We start from the raw sequence: 21,425 nt of genomic DNA, 5'->3' as shown, positions 1-21,425 counted from the left end.
CGGTCCGTACAGACAGGCATACACCAAGTCTTAATGTACAATATATATATATATATATATATATATATAGATAAAACTTACTTTATCCATAACAAGGGTTGATTACAATAGTCAACAGAGGGTTGAGTATATTATACTATTTTTAATATGCTGGTCAGCAAGTCACATTACAATCAAAGCCAATATAAAGTTGTGGTGTGACATTATGCATCAGAACAATATCATGACATTATTTGGCATGTCATAGGTAGTGTGATGACACCAAAAACTGCTCACTTTCGGTAAGGGTATATAACAGCCTTTTCCTACACAAAATATTCATAGAATCATACCATAGATGTGTTCAGATTAGGGATTTAGAATTTGCAAGATGAAGATATCCTTTGTATTTAGACATTTGAAAACAAAGGAATATGGATCAACTTGGGTCACAAGGAACATCCAGAAAGAGACTTGCTACAAGTCATACCCCAGCTGTGGTGAGAAAAGTATGGTGTCTTATAACAGGCGAGAAACCATGAACACATAGATTGGTTGAAAAAAACTGTGCACACACCTCATATTCTGTAGTCACATTTCCATAATTTCAAATGGTGGCCTGCAGATAGAGATATTTTGTGTCAAGCCTGTGTTACAGCTGAATATACCTTCTGAAAAGAATATTTTAATAGGTATGTATAACTAAGTGTAAACCAAATTTTCTTCAGCTCTTTGTTAGAAAAAACACAAAACACATAACAAAAACATGTCATTTTACTTAAAGATTATCCAAATTCAACTTTTATTATAGAACCAAATGAGTAAAAAAATCCTACCTTTTTCAGGATACAGATCACAGCAATGAAAAGCTACAAGTAAAATGGTTCAGGACACTTTGAACAAAACTTTTCCCTTTGACTCTCTTAATATGACTGTTTTTTTTTGTACATATTTAACAAATCATTTTATCAACTACTTTTGTTAGAAAACTCCTCTCTACTAACCTCTTTGACCAAACAATTATGAGAGTTCAGATCACTGGAATAATATTCATGGAATAAAGGTATGACTAAAAAAAACAATCCAACATAATCAAGAAGGATATTCCTCTGAAAAAGCACCACATGCCATGTATATGCAAGTTGTTTCTTATGACACATCCAGGAAATGAAGACTAATTGCAGAAAAATGTATAGATAGTACCTAGTGAGTGAAAAATGTAAGTACATAGTTGTATCTGATAAATATATGTATACCTTGATAACTATAACAAAACTTGTGCCTTTTGTGTGCTGGTCATTGGATAAAAAAAAGGTCCAAAAGTTTTAGAGATTCAAAACCATCACTGGATACTATGCCAAAAGCTAGTTAGGGATCAGAGAGTAGATATAAAGGTCAAGGTGAATTCTGCTTACTATCAGACCAATGTTTTGCACCCTTTGCACCAAACAGAAATAATGGCTTTGTAAGTAAGTGAAGACAATAAGGTATTGGTATCACCAAGAAAAGGCTTCTAGCCATGCTTGCTTCACACTTCAAGCAGCTGGAGAAGAAAAAAGTATTCATATTACTCACATTGCCTATGAATTTCTATGTGATCACATTGTTGAAGTGGGCACTGGGAAGTCATTATCCTCAAGTACTAGATGCATTATGAAAGCATGAAGGGAGGAATGGTGTGCTTTAAACACAAAAGCCTTATGACAGAGCCTTTTGCAATGGTAACTATGCTGCAGGGTTATTTCCAGATGCATAGTCATTAGACAGCACATGACTGGACCTGGTGCTATGATTAACAACACGGTGAGGTTGCAATATCACATTAATATAACTTTGTGATAAAAGTTTAGATAAACGACCTTTACACTCCAGATGTATGTATATTTGTTTTTTATACTACAAATATTTTGCTTTTACAGCTTCTTCAGGGTTAATAGATACAAACTGTTTGATATTTTATACATTGTTGGAGACACGTGCGTGAGATCGAAAGGTGGTAATTTTATAAATTAACGTATACTTCAATACATAAGAAATTAATATAACTTACTCAACCCTCTGTATAGCACAAATAGTCTTATTTTACATTTGTTATAACTAAAGCAAGAAAAAACCCTACATTATAACACTAAATATTTATCGTATAACCTATCCATGTGTAAATATTCAGCAATAGTTTTTAATAACTACCAATATAAATATGAATTCAAAACTGATGTACAACAATGACTTTACTAATTATCTTTACATGAAAGAAATAAAAATTAATTTCCACATCTATTTTTCTTTGTATATATTTAACAAACCATTTTATGAACTACTTTTGTTAGAAAACTCCTCTATACTCACCTCTTTGACCAAACAATTATGAGAGTTCAGATCTCTGTGAATAATGTTCATGGAATGAAGGTATGACTGAAAAAACAATATATATATATATATATATACACACATAATTATTTCTAAATTAATACAGAAAAAACAAACCTGAACAGCATCAATTAGCAGTTCTTAATTTTGGGGGTGAAAATCAACTTCAAAATTATATATTTATGACTTAATTATCTACACATTATACTAGAAGCTGTTTTAAGTATGTCTGATTCTACATTTATGAGACACTTTTTAGCATTACCAATGTGGGTTCTTATTACCTCTGGTGGATTTTAAACTAACACTATACAGGCTTGGTCTACTTGTTTGATCTTATAATCAATGCACATACAAAAAATATATACAAAATAAATCTAAATTACTTTTTTCTTTCTAAAATGACTACAGACTATAACAGTTTACACCTGTTTTTTATTTAAGTTTGCTATATGAACAACAAGCTAGGAATCACCCAGTAAATGTATAGTTCAAGTTCTATTGAATTAATATAAAAGTTTCTTACATGCATACCCTGTGGAAAAATTAATTCATTATCTTTATCTGATGTTTTTTTCATCTAACCTAATAAATTTCTAATTTTCACATTTTAGTTACTTTTAGAACAATAAATAAAAATAAAATTTAGTACTTATGTTTGGTTCCTGTACATTTTTACAGACTCAACTAGTCAATAAAAATTAACCCTAATTTTTACTAGTGTTGTTGTTAGTACTTTATTATATTTTTGTTTATTTACGATATTCAACCTAGGACACACAATAATAACATGCACAAAGCACACAATATCTTACATCTATTATAATTTACCTGGCTTTCTAACTAAGTTATGATTGCATTAGAATAATTCCCTAGTTGATAAAGCTTAACTCACAATTTTCAATCTGTATGCTGAATAAATTCATAAGCTGTTCATTTACAAACAAGTTCTTAAACTTATTTTTCTTATAACATAGAATAGTAAATAAAGAAGTATAGCAAACAATTATCTCTTCTCGTTACAAACTTTGAACTTGTTTGTTGCTTGTTGCAGGTTGCTAAGCCTTATCAAACTTCGCACATGGAGGATGTGAAACAAAAATTTTTTTTTAAGTTTTATATATACATTTTGAAATAACCAAAAATCATAAATTTCTATATCAATACCATAGAATTCCACTATAATTCATCAAGCTGAGTAACTATGCTGTATTTGGGCTTAAAAAATATTAAATTTCTAATGTCTTACCTTACTGCTTGGAATATAGCATGAAAAGAAAGAGTTTGCTGCTAAAATACTTTGCAAAGACTCATAGAACCATGTGAGAGACATTCTGAGCTTTCTATTGGTTATTCATATGTTGCAGGCAGAAGTATATGTATGTAATGAAGTATTGTCAAAAATGTAAGGAAGTGAGCAGGGCCACCTTGGTTGACTCAATAAATGTATTAATATCTCAGAAAATAGAAAATGTAGGAGGTTGTTATTTTATATTCTAGCTTGACAATATTGGTAATTTGAGTATCTAATTCATAAGGAACTATAGATTTCGTATTTGGACATCACAAACATCAAATTTGAACCAATGCTGCATTCAACATATGTATGACACGCAGAAATCAATATTTAGAATTCTTTTTTTTAATATTTACTTTGAAATTAAGAAATGAACAAATGTATAATACTAAAATTTTAATTATAATAATAATTTACAATTTGATACCAAACTTAATGGCATACATTCATAAAATAGTAGTTCAATAAAATGTTGAATGCGTGTCAACAAACACGAGGACATGGCCTTTGACCTGTGACCCGTGTTAATAAACATTTATAACTCCCTGACATTGCTACTGAACATGTTTATAACCAATAATAAGAGCAAATCCTACACTACATAAATCAGACATTTGTCTGTTCTAACAGTAAAAACCAATAGTTCACCACGAGTTTGATCTGTTTAGACTAAAGACGTGATTCTGTGCAGTAATGAAATTTTTTGAGCCAATTTATTGATTAAAGAGCAATATAAATTATAGTAATTTGGGAAATTCTGTTCTATCGTGTAATAAAATACATATTTGAAAGCTACATGAATTATTTTTGGACAACTAACATAATGAGAATAAATAAGCTTAATAAACCATGCATCTGAGTGCAAAAGACTAAAGTAAGTGGTAAATTTTAGTTTTTAACAAAAGAAAATAAAATGTAAAAAATTAGAAACTTATCAGATTAGATAAGAAAACCTAAGTGAAAAAACAAAACCAAATTTCTTGTGGATACATGGCTTTGTTGGTTATAATGGTCCTAATGTTAACATTTTCCTCATCTGAAAATGTATTTCCGATAGATACTTTCACAGTCAGAAATGCTATCTTCTTCATGTCTCTGCCTATGAGATTTGCATGCCTCTAGCCTTCAGGTAACTTTCACCTAAATTCAAGTGTTTAACATGAACTGCACTGGTGTATGAAGACATCATCATATGACAAATGCCCTCTACCAATATGAAGGCAACACAACCTCCATGCACAGTAACTCCCACTATGCACTTGCATCTGTGATGAAGCAAGACAAAGAAATTTGCAATTGAAGTGAGAAGAACAGGTTGGAATGTTTGTGGAGGTGATAATCTATTGGAAATACAATTTCAGATTAGGAAAATGTTAACTTCGAGATAACTCATCTTCACACACAGAAATGTTAGAATCTTATGTTGAAACGGTGGAGGGGGTGGTGCTAAAATTTACCTAGATGAGCCTCTTCAAAATGTACCTAAACAGAAGTCCATGGAGTGTGACACCAGATGTCAGGGGCTACATAAGAGTAAAGTTGTGGGAAAACATATCTCATCTCGACCAGGGTATACTTTTCATATGGAATATATTGAGGGAGAGGCGAATTAACGCCAAATGTTGTAAAGATGGGCAGAATGAGAGCATGACTATTTGAAAACTTGCACATAAGCAGGGGAAGGAAACACTCTGTGGTACCAAGAAAGGAAAAATATGTTGGATAATGTAACCCAATAACCAGCAATGGTAGAGAAAAACAAATCGTCGTCAAAAAAACCAAGTGAAAAAAGGCAGAAAAGTGGCTAAAAATGAGATGGCCAATGATGGTAGACATGCCACTTAAGTTGATATATAGACAAAGTGGTAGGGCAACAGAAATGTGACAAGAAAAAGGGTACACAATTGGATAGTCTCGTTCAATGGGTGATGGATTGGACAAAGTCCACACAACAAGACAAAGAGACAATGTCTCCCGATGAAAAAGATATGTGTGTGAGGTTCAAGCAATAGAGAAGGGATATTGGTCCACCATCAGGTTTATAGCTCCTTATAAATGACAGGCAATGAGATGAACCCGACGCAAATGGGCCCAGAAGAGTAGGCCCCACCATCTGAAAGCAAAGGGTTCTGGAATAGGTACACCATGACAACTGATGTAAGAAACGACCATGGAATTGTTGGAGAGGAATATGACAGAGTGATTCACCAGTAGAGGCAGGATGTGGGAACATGCCCGATGAACAGCAAGTACACTGATATGGTGTGAGCAGTCATCCTGCACGCAAACATCAGAAGTCGTGTCATCATTCACAGAAGCTCCCTAACCTTAACAGGAAGCATTGGTGAAGAGATAGAGATTTGGTCTGGGGGTAGCAAAGGAACTGTGGAGGTAGTATTGGCATGGTCCACCCACCATGAAAATTTCTTGAGTAGATGAGAAGGGAGACAACTGAGGACAGTAGATCTCAAAAGGAATCAATCTGTCCAACAAGATCCATTGGAGAAGGTGCAGGTATGCATGTTCCAAAAAAATAAGAGGTTCCTGGGAAGCCAAAGTCTCTTAAAGTGAAAGAACCTCTCACACAGAAAAGAAAAAAGCAGGAATTTAGGTGAAAAGATACTCCATAGTTTGCAGGCAAAGAGGAGAAGGATGAGCTCAGCTGAAACAGAAGTTGAAGAAGACACCCAGATGTACCAAATACTGAGTAGGCATAAGAAATAATTTGAATATCTTGACAAGCCATCCCAAATGAGAAGTCTCTTGAGAAGAGAGGTGTAAGATGAGGATATTTCTTGGGAATGTGCTAAGAGAAGTCAATCATCCATGTAGAAATGTGATATCAGTCCCAGGCCATGAAGGTGGTGAACAAAGGTCCTAAGGACTCAATTCAAGACATAAGGAGCTGATACTATACCAAATGGAAAAGCACAGAACTGGAAGATATGATTCTAATGGACAAATCATAGAAAACATCTGGAGGGAGAACAGTGCAATCAGGATGTGAAGGAACACATCTGAAATGTCAACCTTGGTTATTCACAGTCCAGTTGAAAAGGACCACTGGAGAGAAATTTTCCATCCAAAAACATGAAACAACCAGAAAATTAATGACAGATGAGTGATCAATTACCAGATACCAGTCTCTCATCTTCTTGGGGACCACAAAGAGATAAGAGTGTAACCAACAGAAGAGATGTGTACACTCTCAATGCTGTGCTTGGCAAAAAGATCCAACACTGCTTCCTCGAGATGCTAAAAATGAACAAGACTGGAGGGAGGAGAAAAGGATATGGGGAGAGGAGAGAGAGGGGTGGAGAAGAAATATGGAGAGACCGACTGTGGGTGAGGACTTGAAGAAAGATCTGTCAGTAGAAAACTGTGAACAAAAGTCAGTGAACTGAGACAGAAGAGCACTCACAGGTCCAAAACTGACAGAATAGTCACCAACAAGATGTGTGACATGGCTGATAGCAGGCAGTGTGAGGAGGACAGGAAGAGAAGGAAGATCTTCTGGAAGACGGAACAGGAAGATGAGTGGAAGACTGACACAGTTGAGAAATAGGAGTTGAAAGGTGAAAAACCATGGAATATAATGAGGACTGATGTCGGGCTGACTCTGCCCAGGTCTCCAGTGAGTCAGGGTCACCGCCAAAGAAATGGGCAAAGAAAGGAAGCCTGACAAATATCATCCAGATAAAAAGTGAATGGGCATACACTTTTAAGGAGTGTATTCCTACCAAATAAGTCTCAACAGTAGAGGAACCTAGTAAGCGGGGATAGGGTAAAAGTGGTATGGGCCATGGTAGTAAAAAGAAGGAAACAAACTTCCCCTGAAAACTCCTCTGAAGCACAACAAAGTGCCTCAGACATAAGGTGCAGGATGGAGAGGTAATGAAGTATGATAGGATGGTGAGAAAAAGACGAAAATGTGAAAAATGAAGAGCAAAACAGGTGAAAGAGGGTTCACTCCCTAAGCAGGTAATAGAGATCACAAAGATTGAAAATCAAGAAAAGGAAAGGAAGAATGACTGTAAGCTAGGACATAAGAATCAGAAAGGTGACAAGAACAAGGCATATGGTAACAGCTATGAAGTTGTTCAAGGAAAGAGTCAATGTGAACCCAAATGCCAGGTGAAGAAGGAAAAGCTAAATAACCACAAGGAATATGATCATGGAGGAAAGAACATGAAGAATCATAAGACACGGGTAAAAGAGAAAGAAAGGAACATACCTGAATTATCAAGTCTCGAAACTGTTGAAGGCTGAGGACTTTACTCAAGCAGGAGGGAGGTAACAAGTGAAAAACCAGGAGGAAGGAAAAGGTGATCAAATTTGTTTTCCTTCTGTTAAAATTAAAAGTGAGGGGAAGGAACATTGAAATAATGGATAGAAATGGAGAGCCTAGCAAGCACAATGGAACACACATCACATTGCACGATGGCTGTGATGTCCTCCTCAGTCAACAATCCCCTGGACACCACAGAAGATATAGGTCAAACCTGTGTAAGTAATGTCATCAATCACACAGGATAAAGAAGAAGTCATTGTCACTTGAAAATTCATTATAATAAAGCTGTGAAGACTAAAGCCAAAGCATAACAAAAAAACAATGTTTCATTAAAGAATGCAAATCTTGTCAAATTGAAGTCAGACAGATTTGAACATGTCTGTTCAATATAGTATCAAGATAAAGGATGATGTTATCACGAGTGCAAGTGCACAGGAGGCAGTAACTGCAGATAGAGGATGTGTCACCCTCCTATTGGAGGAGGGTTTTTTTTGTATGATAAAGTCATCATGCACCAGCATAGTTGATGTTAAACACGTGTTACCTCAAGACTAGTGTAATAGAAATCTCATAGGCAAACACATGAGGAAGATAGCATTTCTCTGTGCAGAAGTGAGTTATCATCCTGGAAAATATGTTAGTCAGAAAAAAATTGGAAATAAAAGTGGTATTAATACTGTAATTAATTTAACTAATTATTGGTTTAGTTTCCTATGTATTTTACATAAAAAATGTGTGATTTCATCCAAATTTTTTGGGTAAGTTCTTTGATCATGAAGGTTATAAAATATAAAAATGTAAAATTGCTCAATAAAATAAAATACTTGGACCTCCATTGGTGCTAAGTGGTATATATACAATTCATTAATTTGAGGATTAAAAAAAATGTGCATGTGCTTATGCAGAAATGTTAAACTGGTTTTTTAAACAAGTTATAAAAGGTTACAGCAATTCTAAAAATGAAATTAAATATTATAAATTTATTCATTAGAATGAAAAACTATAGATCTGAAGGGTTTGGCTCAGACTAGTCTTACTGCATTTTCATATATCAACATTACAAAATATTTAACTTTTCAATTACAGTGCTTTATGTATACTTTAATGAAAAAAAAAGAACTTCTCATATTCACATTACAAAAGACTGAGGTATTTCAACATGGAGTAAATATACTATACTAAAAATACAGCAAAATAACTGTGTTCTTATTATAAAGTTTGGCATGCTAAAGCCAATAATTCAATTACATAAGTCTACTAAACAAAAACAGAGTATAAAAACATGACATTATTTTTCAAAGACATGAAGATAATATCATAATAATATAATGAATAAATCACACACTTATTATGACTCTTCAGACTATCCTCCCAACTTCCTTATTTATTCTCCCCCATCATTATTTAAGTTGGTGTTTGTATCTGCAAAAGCAGTCTAATTTAAATGAAAAAAAATCTAATCAATGCAGTAGTTAAATTAGATCATAGAAAAAGAAACTACTAATTCATTGTTTCTGTATATTACAGGTTTAAAATCATTTACTTACCATGCCAGATGCAATATCTTTGGCAAAGTTAATCCTCTGTTCCCATGGTAAAGGTTCGTTCTGGTCATGAATGAGCTCTTTCAGTGTACCTCCACTTATATACTCTGTCACTAGATGTAGTTTCTTATCCTTGTAAAGAACACCAATGAATTGAAGAACATTTTCATGATTCAGAGATCGCAAGACTGCTACTTCCTTGAGGAAGTTCTTTTGTGCTTCTTCGTCCACCCTGTATAACTCTTTGAGCACCATGACCTCCCCTGTCTCTCTGTGAGTTACCTGATAAAGAAAACAACTTGGAAATAAGCATAATAAACTTTATGTGATTGAAGCAGTTAATATTTTGTAACAAGCTATGACAAATATTTTGGGGCAGATAAATTCATAAGTTCAATATTTATCATGGAACAGCACTATAAAAAAATGTAAAAACAAAAGTTGTAAGATCAAAAACAACAAATTGATAGCTTTGAGAACCATCCTCCACGGTATGACTTGCTTTTTAACACATGATTGTGTCTATTGTTAACTACAGGACAGGTAAAACCATGACTAACCAGAAACACTTGTCCAAAAAACCCTTTTCCCAGTAACTTTCCTTGGACTAGGTCTGAGGCACGAAAAATGCGATGACTTTTGGGCTCTACACGGAAAGACTTGGTCCTGCCTAAGTCATAAGGATGTTTACTGGTAGAAGGGGGATCACTAAAATCAACCAGAAACTGTTTCAGAGAAAGTCACAAGTTCATCTTTTACTACATTAACAAATATTAATACTTTTAGGTGGTAAAGTATGAAATTTGTGACACAAATTGTAAAAACACTATCATATAAAGAAACTTCAACTTCACAAATTATCAAATAATTTTCTTGTTATATCATAAATAAATATTTTTTGTATTTAAAACTGAAAAATTTTAATTTTTTTTGTTTAAAATACTAAAGAACAACAAACAGATATACTTGGCCTGTAGCCTTGGTAAAGAGGATGATCTTTCCATGCTTCCCCTTCCCTTTCTTAACTGCCTTGAACGACCTCCTCCACCTTCTTCTCTTTTCCTGTAGATACGCTCTCGATCCACAGATATGTGTGGCCGAGTATATGGAAGAGAGCTTCTCCTCGGAAGTGTAGTTGGGTCATGCTCAATAGTTAACTGTAACACTTTGTTATTTGAGCAGATGAGATCTTCAACCTGAAAAGAAAAGCAAATATATTTTCAGAGCTCACATTTAGGAAAACAAATAGGTTTTCCTAACAACAATATAGTTCTTAACTTTTTTATCATCATGTTAAAAATCAAAAGAACTACTTAAATGGCACATTGTTTTATAAAAATATAGCAATATTTCTCAGTTTATCACTCCAATTTAATAGAAATATAATTTACAACCAAAGAGTGAACTTCAGATTTAAAATGAAAGAAGAAATTTGAATGTTACAGTTTCACAACTTGAAAAAAAAAGTTGCTGTAAAACCAAAATTAGTTTTACCATTAAAAAAAAGTTTAGACAATCTAATCATAAATTAATCCTATGCATATGGATGGGTCAAAGTTTGCATGTCACAGCCTCTTTCCAAAGCTACATTCACAATTTAGATAAACATATTGATTATCAATGTATGTGCAAATGTTTAATATTATATATGTTTTAATTTCAAAAAGAAAATATTTAAATAAATTCTCAATCTTCACCATTCTGTGTCACATGACATGTCCAATGCTCTGATTTCTGCTTCTTTAAGATCTTTATTTCATCCCTTTTATGGCTTTCAGTGTCCAATCACTTAGAAACACAAACTACAGACAATGCCAGGCCAGGAAATAAGAATCTCTGATTTTCTCAATAAATAAAGTTGTCCAACCTACAAACCAGGCTTTTTCCATATGTTTTTAATATTGTTTCTAACCCACCTGGTAAGTATCAATTGTACATGTTTATAACCAACAGAAAGAGCAAAATTATATGTATCACCCCTTTTAACTTTCTTTGCTTATATTTTGGTGGTCACAGATGGATATTTCCAAGAAAATGATGCGTGTTGAAGGAAGTCAATGCTCTGAACAGTAGCGTAACCTTTCGTAATCTTTTCAAACTATTTATAGTTTATTTAGAAAGCCAGATAAATCATAGTAGCTTTAGGACATTTTATTGTAGTGATATACTTTTTGTTCTAAAATGCGTACCTGAAAGCTATTGAAATTATTTTGTAAGTAGCCAATATTGTGTGGAAAAAAAATAGTTTAATCAGGATACATTCCCAAGTACAAATAGGCCTATGGTTAAGGCAGTTGCTAAATTTTTTTATTTTTATATAATTTTTTATTTACTATTATACATTTTCTAATAAAAGTAACCCAAATGCAAAAAACTAAAAACATATTATGTTAGAAAACATAACTGATAAAAAATGTTCATGATCACTTCTCGAGAAACATATACAGTTTGACACTGCATGATGTAACATAATTTGTTTTTCCATAAGCTATCCACTCTCCAGCTGAGAGATTTATTGCTTATCAAGGTAGTGAATACAGTTTAAAGTACAGTAATAAAACTAAAAGAATGCAGGTGTGAGAAGATTAGAAGCCCAGAGTATTAGAAAAAATAATTGCAGTCCTCCTAGAAAAAACTTTTTTGATATTATTTCCATTTTTTCAACTTTGTTTCCCTATACATTGATGATTTTGGTACAGTTAGTGTTAATGTAGAAAAAATGAGAGATAGAGTATAAAGTTTTACCAAAAAAGCAGTTTCATAATCATTTAGAAGGTTCTAAAAATGAAATAACAAACTGTAAGATGAAAAGAAGTATTTTATTCTTAGCATGAAAAATTACCTTTCACTCAGAATGACTCAGTAATGTCTTTGTAAATTCCCAGACAACTCTTTAATACAAATATGTAATCAAACTTCCATCATGTTTATTAAAAGATTACCAAGTTCCTTGGAGATACACTCAGTGCATTCAGAATTATAGTCTCATGGTTACAAGGTCAGTCAAATTGAATGATCAGTAAATGCATAGGAGTAAGCTAATGTTTGCTTACAGTAAATGCTTAAAAAGAAAATTATTTACATGATCAGATCAGAATTTATCAAGAGTGATAAATATGACTGCTTATTCATTAGTTCTAAGTGCTTCTTACCAAAATAGTTTGTCCCTGAGTGTATGAATACTCATTAACCCTCTCCATACAGGTAAGGGTCAAAGTACATGTCATCACGTTGACTTACATTCAAAATTTTACTAAACTACCATTTTATAAATGTAATATATACATAAATTTGAGTCAAAGCATGGTTTGCAATTCAAATTTTAGTATTATACATTATTTAATTTTCTAGTTCAAAAGTAAATATAAAAACAATTGTGAAATATAAATTTTTTTGTGTGCCACATAGTACATCACCTTCTTTTTTGCTCAGATTGTATTGTGGGTGTCACAAAATGTAAAATCTACAGTTTTTGATTAATTAGAAATTCAAATTACCAATATTGACAAGGTATTTGCCCAGATATCATTATATTTAGCAAACCCATCACAATGGCTTCACCCACCTCTTCTTTATTTGGAAATACTAGTTTAACTTCAACTTAGTAGAATTTTCGGTTTAAATCTTTTGGTCTCGAATCCATGTAGAATTTGGAAGCCAAATCATGAAAAGAGTTTTAATTTGGAGAGCTTCATGGAGAAGAAAAAAAAAAAGTGTGTGTGTGGAGAGGGGGCAGAAATCTGAGAACCACAGACAGCTCGGTGGTAAGCATATACACTAAATTAAAAATCTGACAAATAATTGATATGTCAGCAAATCCAGTGGATGAAGATCTACAGATCCAATACCAAAAAAAAAATTTATGTGAGAGGAAAATGGGTGTACCCCAAGAAAAATCCACTTTCACCACTCAAACATCAAATAATCTATTCGATTAGTGCTTGAGCTATGAGGTTAAAAGGGTTTTTGATTAGTACATATATCAAACTATGTATACAAGGTGTTAAACAGATTCTGGAGAAACATGTAGGTGTGCCATGTTTCACAAGTGGCTGAAAGGGTTGAAAATTGGCTGGTTAGTGAGTTATGATTTATTGCTTTAGAGTAAACTTTACATTTTAATTTACAGGTTCTTGCCTTGATTGTAGGAATATTAACTTTCCTGAGGTAGGTGATTGGAGTACAGAGGGGTAATATGTAGGCAATTCTTAAAGTGTAGTTTTGGTGACTGTAGTTTGTCGAGTAGGTTTTCAGACATATTGCATAAGATCATACTACCATATTCTGTTAATGATCCTATATAAGCTTTATACATATGCATAATGGTTTTTGATTGACATAATTTTTGGATTCCCACCTGATTTTCCTTAGGTAGCTTAATCTTTGATTCATTTTAGAGATGATATTTTTAACATGATCAGTCCACGTTAAGTTAACGTTCAAGGGTATACCTAAAAATTGAATAGTTTTAGTTAAGATAATTTGATATCATATAGTTTTAACCTTGTTTGTGATATTTTTTATGTTTGAAACTCCTATAGAAACTTGTGTTTTTTTAGACTTAGAGCAACATGCCACTTGTTACACCACAATGTTAACTGATTAAGAGAAGTCTGATCTTTACATGCAGCAGCCAGTGGGTTACTAGACATGCTCCAAACAGATACATCATCAACATACTGGGATGCCAGGGTGGAGGTCAGTTCGAGGAACAGAATATCGCTTACAAAAATAATGTATGATAAGAAGCTAAAAACCAATTCATAAGAGATGCCTGCTTGTAATTGAAATTATTTCAATGTGATGTCGTTAATTTTGACTATGGCTGTCCTATCTAACAGAAAACATGATCCAAAGTGTGACTGTTGGAGGTATGCTGAGTTTGATAGTTTGAATATTAAGGCATTGTGCCAAACTAAGTCAAATGTGCAGCAAACATTCAGGAAAACTCCTACTCTAGAATGTTTCTGATTAAAACCTTGAAAAATGTATTTTTTTAATCTAACTACACGATCAGCTGTTTGGTGGTTTCGTTACGATGTATCTTGGGTATTAGGTAAGATACTATTTGATTTTAGGTAATAAGTCTAGTCATGACAAAAGTTATTGGTGAGGTGTTTAGAACTAGGTTCATTATGCCATCTTCTCTTGGGGCACTGTTATTTTTAAAGTGTTTAATATTAAATTGAATTTCAGTCAAAGTTATAGGGCATGTAATCATGCAGTGAAGGCTATTCATGTCATTGGTTAGTGTTTTGGGGAAGAAAAGATTATAATTATTTGAAATAAGTTACTGACTGTGTTAAAGTGTTCGGAATCAAATGTACGAAAGTTTGGTGTGGTGAAAGTTTTCTAGGTATTTTGCAAACAGGTGGGCTTATTCTTTATCAGTCATTGCATAACTATTATCATAGTTGATACTATAAGTTTTGTGGTTGAACTGGGTGGCATACTGATTTAAATTTCTTCCAAAATTTGGCTGGGTCTTGTTTCAAATCATCAACTGATAAGCAAAAATTTTCCCAGTTGATTTGCTGTTTCTGGTTGATTAATTCTACAATTTTATTGGTTTCTCTATTCATCATAGTTTTTAATCTGATTTTCATGGATTTGCATAAGTAACCGGCAGAGGTGCAGTTGCTCAGCTATATAATTGTATATTTCCAGAATTTGAGATTTTGTACTTGTTTTATGGTTGAAACTTGGTGAATACAGCTGTTTTAATGGTTTCAGTTAGGTTGCTTGCATATTTATTGATTGTTTCTGGGCTACGAGCATGATTGCTGAAATCTTTTATCATTGGTATAAGGTAATTTTTAAAATCCTGCCAGTTAGCTTGGGTTAAGTCAAAAGTTGGAGGGCAAAGTATCTGTTGATTTGAATTTTTATTAAACAGACTAAATGATATGGGGAGGTGATCTCCCCCCCCCCCCATGTGTTTATGTACTTTAAAGTTAGATATAGAGGTTAGTAAAATTAGGCGTGACTAGAGCTAAATTGAAAATGTCTTGAGAACCATCTACACATTTGTAGGTCCTTATTTATTCATACTAGGTTATTATTAAGGGCAAAATTTCATAACATGGGATCGTTTCTGTTAGAGAATTGGCATAAAAAATTAGGATATTTGGGTTAAGGTCTCCTAAAATTATTACACATCGATTGTTCATTATTACATTATTCATGAATCTGATATCCAGTAGGAAACTAAATTTAACTAAGATAGCGAGAAGAGTAATGATCAGGGTAATTGCTATGGTGGATGTTACATAAAGGGATAGTTTAGCGATTTTGAAGTCAATCTTGAGGTTCTTTTTGTAAAGTAGGGCAATGCCCTTGGTACCTGTTAATTTGGGTATGGATTTAATATTATAGCCAGGAAAATTGGAACTTCAGTTACCTACACCTACTTCTCTTAAATACATGTTTATAACCAATCAAAATGGTCATTTTGAACTACATAATCCTGTCAGTATTCTTAAAGTACTTACATGGGTAAAGCTGTTATTACCATTGCAGAGTTTGAAGAGTGGTGATCAAGGCAATAAGATGATTGGAAATAAGATTTTTTAGACACAAATACAGCTTAGTTAGGAAGCCTGATAAGTTACAGTGACATTTTTGTGGTATCAGTATAGTACCTTATAATTTTTTGTTTTCAAAATGTACATATAAAACTTATAAAATTAATTTTTTACATCCTCCACATGCAAAATTTGACAAGACTTAAGTAGTACAATGCACGAGTACAAAAAAAAACAACTTTGTAACATTTAACATAGTAGAGATAATTTTCTATATTTTTATTTATTGTTCTATGTTTCAAGTAAAATAACTGAATTTGTGAAAAATAATAATATATATACATATGTAAGGTATTGCAAGCAAAATGTGATTGCATTTTACAAAATAATGGTACTAAGACTAAGAAGAGTAAGATATTCATACTTTGCAAAAGCCAATTTTATGCTATTCAATACAGTAACATGTGCTGCATGACTTACAACTTGTGTGGTGGGATTATTAGTTAGACACAGTTCAAAGGCCAATAAAACAAAAAAAATATATAAATATAAACAGATGTATACCATTATGAGATTTGAGCTATTTAAAATAAACATTTGTGGTTTCCTGTTACAATCTGCAGTCATTCTAGAATGTAAAATGGATTATTTAGATTTATTTTATAATTTTTTATAGTGATTATAAGGTCAGTCAAATCGACCAACCCCTTATAGAATTAAGGTAAAGAAAACAGCAGATAATATATCAAGTTTTTCTAAAAAAACATTTTATAGTTATTTAAGAGGTGACAGAGATTACGCAAATGAAATTTGACAATTACCCAAGGAGCCAAGGGCCGATTTTGGGGTTTGGGCAATACCGGTTGCTGTCAAAGGGTGATGTCATTTTTTAATTAGTATGGACCTTAAGAAAAATTTTTGGGTGGCCACCGCTTGCATATCTATACCAGGGGGCCTGTGAAGGACCACTTCCATAGCAACTGTGGTTAAAAATAGATCATTTTTTTAAAAATACCTTTTCTATTATAACTCCAATCATAGTTATCATAGAAGTATGAGTAATATATCAAATGAAAGAGAAAAACATCTTATGAAAGATGATCCTATCATTTTTTAAAATTACCTTATTTTATATTCATGTCATCTTGTGAATATGCAAATTTTCATTAAAATTTTGAATCCTGGGTAAAATTCTTCCCTACTATTTAATATTTCAGGACTTTTAAATCAAAAACTCCCACTTATTATACAGTATAAGCATTACTAATATCATTTTGAGTGTTGCTTTGTTGACAGCTTTTCAAAATACTGTGCAAAAGTGCCATTTCCATGGTCACCATCAAGTGACAGGTTGGTCATAGTGTTGGTATATTCATGTAAATCCTGTACAAATGGTTATGATCTATTACCCAAATTGTGTCATAGTATTTCAAATGTGTTGCTTATTGTCTCTGAGTATTATGTCAGCTTGGAAATACTCTGCATAAACCTCAGGAATGATAACTCTTTCCATTGTCTTAATCATACTTATGTCAGCATATTATCATCTCTGGTTGCCATATCTATCACATCAGATTATTTGTGGTCATTTTGTGTGCAGAACCAATAACTATGAGGATGAATTCAGGATACCAAAATGTTGCTACAATAATATAAAACACTTAAAATTAGATTAGAAATTCTTGATATAACATTATTTACTTTGAAGTTCAGAGATATATTGAAGTTACCAACTACAGGACAAGAAGACCACAGTGATTATTGCTTTCAGTAAGTACCACCTTAATATTTTAATTTTTTAAGTAATAATAATAATAAAATAAATAAATAAATAAACACAGCACATTTTAAAAACAAAAGAAATCACTTGCTTGCAAGCTCAAAGCCATGTTGAACCTAGAACTGGACACGGCAGCACAATCATGTCATCACGAAAGAAATTCATCTTACATCACTCGGGATGTTGAAGCTATGGAACACATAATGCAAGTAGTTTTAATTAAAACTACCAATTCATTCACGGAGCCCTAACTAGAAGATTTAGTTTGTGGTTCAATGGGACTACACGCTTATCATAAAACCAACATGACTTGACCCATCTGACGAAAATAGGAGAAGATGCTATTTCTTTGGTTTTGACAAAGATGACACTGTTGCCATAAAAATTCATACATTTGAAGCTGCACAGACCAAAATAAATTCATCTTAAATTACTTGAACTTATGCCACCACACCAAAATCAACCTGTTGCAGAGACACTGTTGCCATAAAAATTCATACATTTGAAGCTACACAGACCAAAATAAATTCATCTCAAATTACTTGAACTAATGCCACCAAAATCAACCTGTTGCAGAGATTGTCCCAAATCACAGCTGCTGGAGGACTGGTCAACTTACAAGATCTAGTTGGGGACCATGAATGCATAAATGTACCATCATCTTTAATAAGCAGCAGTAGTGTTCTACGAAGGGAATATAAATCAACATTAACTAAGCTGTTACTTGATGAAACTAAAGTTAACATTGAACAGGCTATTTCAGAAGACATTGTTGACCCAGCATTTGTGGTTGGTGCAATGTATGATATTCACAAATGGTCAATATGAACAGAAGAAACATTTCTTGATGTCGCTTAGTGATATTTTCATCAAGTCATTTGGAGAAGATCAAAATGACACACTCTGCTCACTGAATTGAGAATACAGAAATTTCTAAAGGGGAACTTGAGTCTGTTTCTCTCTGTACCCCCTACAGCTGATACACTGGAAGAACACATCAAACATGCCGCTTTGGCAATGCTCATAGGAAAATCATCGCTCTTCCCCAATCCATGCTTACCTGCATTCACACTTTTTGGATAGGAGACTGAAGATGGAAACACACATAAACCTGTTATGATGAAGAGTAGTTTGTTCCCAGCCAGTCTAGATACCATTGTGAAATGTATGTGTAAGAAAATATGTTTTGAAATTGTACATGCAGCAAAAACAATGTTCCTTGCTACTGAGGATGTTTTTGTTAGGGCCTACCATGTAAATGCTGCAGGGCAAAATATTTTAAGCAGAACAGCTGTGATGAAGACTGCTTAAGTGTCATAACATAAGAAATTGAAATACTGCATGATAAGGTTTCCATTATCTCCTGTCATGCCTATCTCTCAATATTATTTAATTCATTAATATAGAAATCTGCATATTTATTGCTTATGTTATGTGAATGCATTTTCAATAAAGCTTCAACTGTTAGTGCTTGAAAGTGTGGCTGTTAACATGTTTTTCAATTATAGCATTATGACATAATCTGTTATGTTTATTTGTGTTTAATTAGACACAATGAGTAAACAAGTTTGCTTCAAAAACATACCATTTAATAGATACTTTCTTTCTCTTTCATTCAGCATCATATTGCTTATGTTTGTTGCCTTGAATAATCTCAAAGCATTAAACAGTAGTGAATTATTTTTGACCAGGATTGAAAATTTTGACGAAAAATTGGCAATTTAATGAGATCTCATGAATATAGAAATGAGCTAATTTAAGCATTGATATCATTACATTTTAGAGGATGTTTTCCTCTTTCATTTGATATATTACTCAATATATATATATATATATTACTTTTATATATAAGAACAGCATTATAGCAGAATAGGTATCTTTGAAAAATGACCTATTTTTAACCATAGTTGCCATGGAAACAGCCCTTCCCAGGTTCTCCTGTGTAAATCTGTACCTAAAAATTTTTCTTAAGGTCCATACTAATGAAAACAATTACACTATCTTCTGACAGCAGACCAGCACCACAGCTGCTAAATCCCCTTTGGCTCCCTGGGTAAATTTCAGATGAAGTATTTTTAACCTTGAAATAAAAATTACTTTGCATGTTGCATAGTCAACATTAAAAAAAAAATCACAGGCAAATCCTTAATTAAAAACTCTTAATATTTAATTAAAAAACTTGATATTTTGTCTATGAAGGCCTTGTAACATTTTCTGATAATATTCAAAATTTTGTGAAGATACATGTACATTATCAAAAGTTACAGTATGACTGCTCGCATGGTTACTTGGATGATTACATACTGTGCAATACACTTATATGTAAACAAAGAGTTAAATTATGACTGATTGTTAACATGTTTATAACTGAAATGAGAAGTGCCATAAACAATTAACCATTATAAAAGCTGAACAACCACATAAATTATTTACATGACACTACCTAAATCTTTCCTATGAGAATGAGTAATGTAAGAACATTTTTTTTAGTTATATATAAGAAATCAATGTAAACAAAGTACAAAGACAAATACCTAGGCTAGGCAATCATTCTTTCAATTCTTAATTATCATCCAAAATTACAATTCAAGAATTCTTTGCAGTTAATGAACCCTCCTAAAACTGATTCTGAACTGATTAACAAATAACATCCCATACATCAACAGGAGATATTACAGTTTGTGAAAAAGTATTAGTTTTTACAAAGTATCTGAAAAGTCATGGTTCTTTCTTAAAACTATCATTGAAATATAATTTCGTGAACTTAAGTATTATCTAACCTGTGTTATGGAGTGCTCTTTGATTGGAGTCCCATTTACTTCAAGAATTCTATCTCCAATATGAAGAGACATCAAATCTGGATTCATGTCCAGACTACATGTAACAAAACAAATAGCTTAAAATTTCCATCAGTCCATGTTAGAAATAACCATTGTTCAAATTTAAATATACTATAGTTTAGAAAAAAAATCTCCATACTGAGCTTATTTTCTCTTATCATAATCATATTTCAGCAAATGCCTGAAATCGATTCAAATATTAAGTAACATTTATAACAGCTGCATTCAGCCAAAACACATTAATTGTTATAAGTCTTGTTGTTTTACTGACCTTTTTCCATTGTTGCAAGAAAAATATAAAAAATGTAAACTAACATAGTATATCAAATCACAGACAAGTGAAAAACTATTTCAAATAAGTAATTCTAAGAACTATATATAACCTGAATAACCAATTGAAAGATCAGAATATCCCCCTAGTGGCTTTCTCAGCCATTTTAATGTCACTGGATGCCATCTCTTTCTTTTGAACCAAGATTTCAAGAGGTAGGTTGTGTCTTTAGTCTGATCGAAATTTCATATCTTTTTAGACTGAAATACAGCTTAGTTACTAACCTTGATAAATTATAGTGGAATTCTATGGTATTGATATAGTGATTTATGATATTTTGGTTATTCAACTGTACATATAAAACCAAAAAAAATTATTTAATTTCATATCTTCCATGTGCAAAATTCTAAAAGGCTTACCAACCTATGTCAAGCAGCAACCGAGAACAAAGATTGCAACTAGAAGAGATAACTGTTTATTTTAGTTCTTTATTTACTGTTCTATGTTTTAAGAAAAATAAGTTTAAGAA

The 21,425-nt window shown here is 32.6% G+C and overlaps 1 protein-coding gene across 3 annotated transcripts in view; it reads right to left on the bottom strand.

The window, feature by feature from the left end:
* Nucleotides 1–21,425, bottom strand: part of LOC106468301 (LIM domain kinase 1-like) — a 79,905-nt gene that overhangs the window by 45,294 nt on the left and 13,186 nt on the right. For all 3 annotated transcript variants that reach the window (XM_013928719.2, XM_022396640.1, XM_022396641.1), the window contains 5 exons: nt 20,566–20,659; nt 10,448–10,677; nt 10,042–10,189; nt 9,485–9,763; nt 2,329–2,394 (listed from right to left, as the gene is read on the bottom strand). In XM_013928719.2, the coding sequence (XP_013784173.1) occupies nt 2,329–2,394; nt 9,485–9,763; nt 10,042–10,189; nt 10,448–10,677; nt 20,566–20,659 (817 nt within the window). The remainder of the gene's footprint in view (nt 1–2,328; nt 2,395–9,484; nt 9,764–10,041; nt 10,190–10,447; nt 10,678–20,565; nt 20,660–21,425) is intronic.

This window comes from Limulus polyphemus, unplaced genomic scaffold, assembly GCF_000517525.1.
Source record: "Limulus polyphemus unplaced genomic scaffold, Limulus_polyphemus-2.1.2 Scaffold2955, whole genome shotgun sequence".
Classification (NCBI taxonomy): domain Eukaryota; kingdom Metazoa; phylum Arthropoda; class Merostomata; order Xiphosura; family Limulidae; genus Limulus; species Limulus polyphemus.
This window is presented reverse-complemented; position numbering and strand designations above follow the sequence as displayed.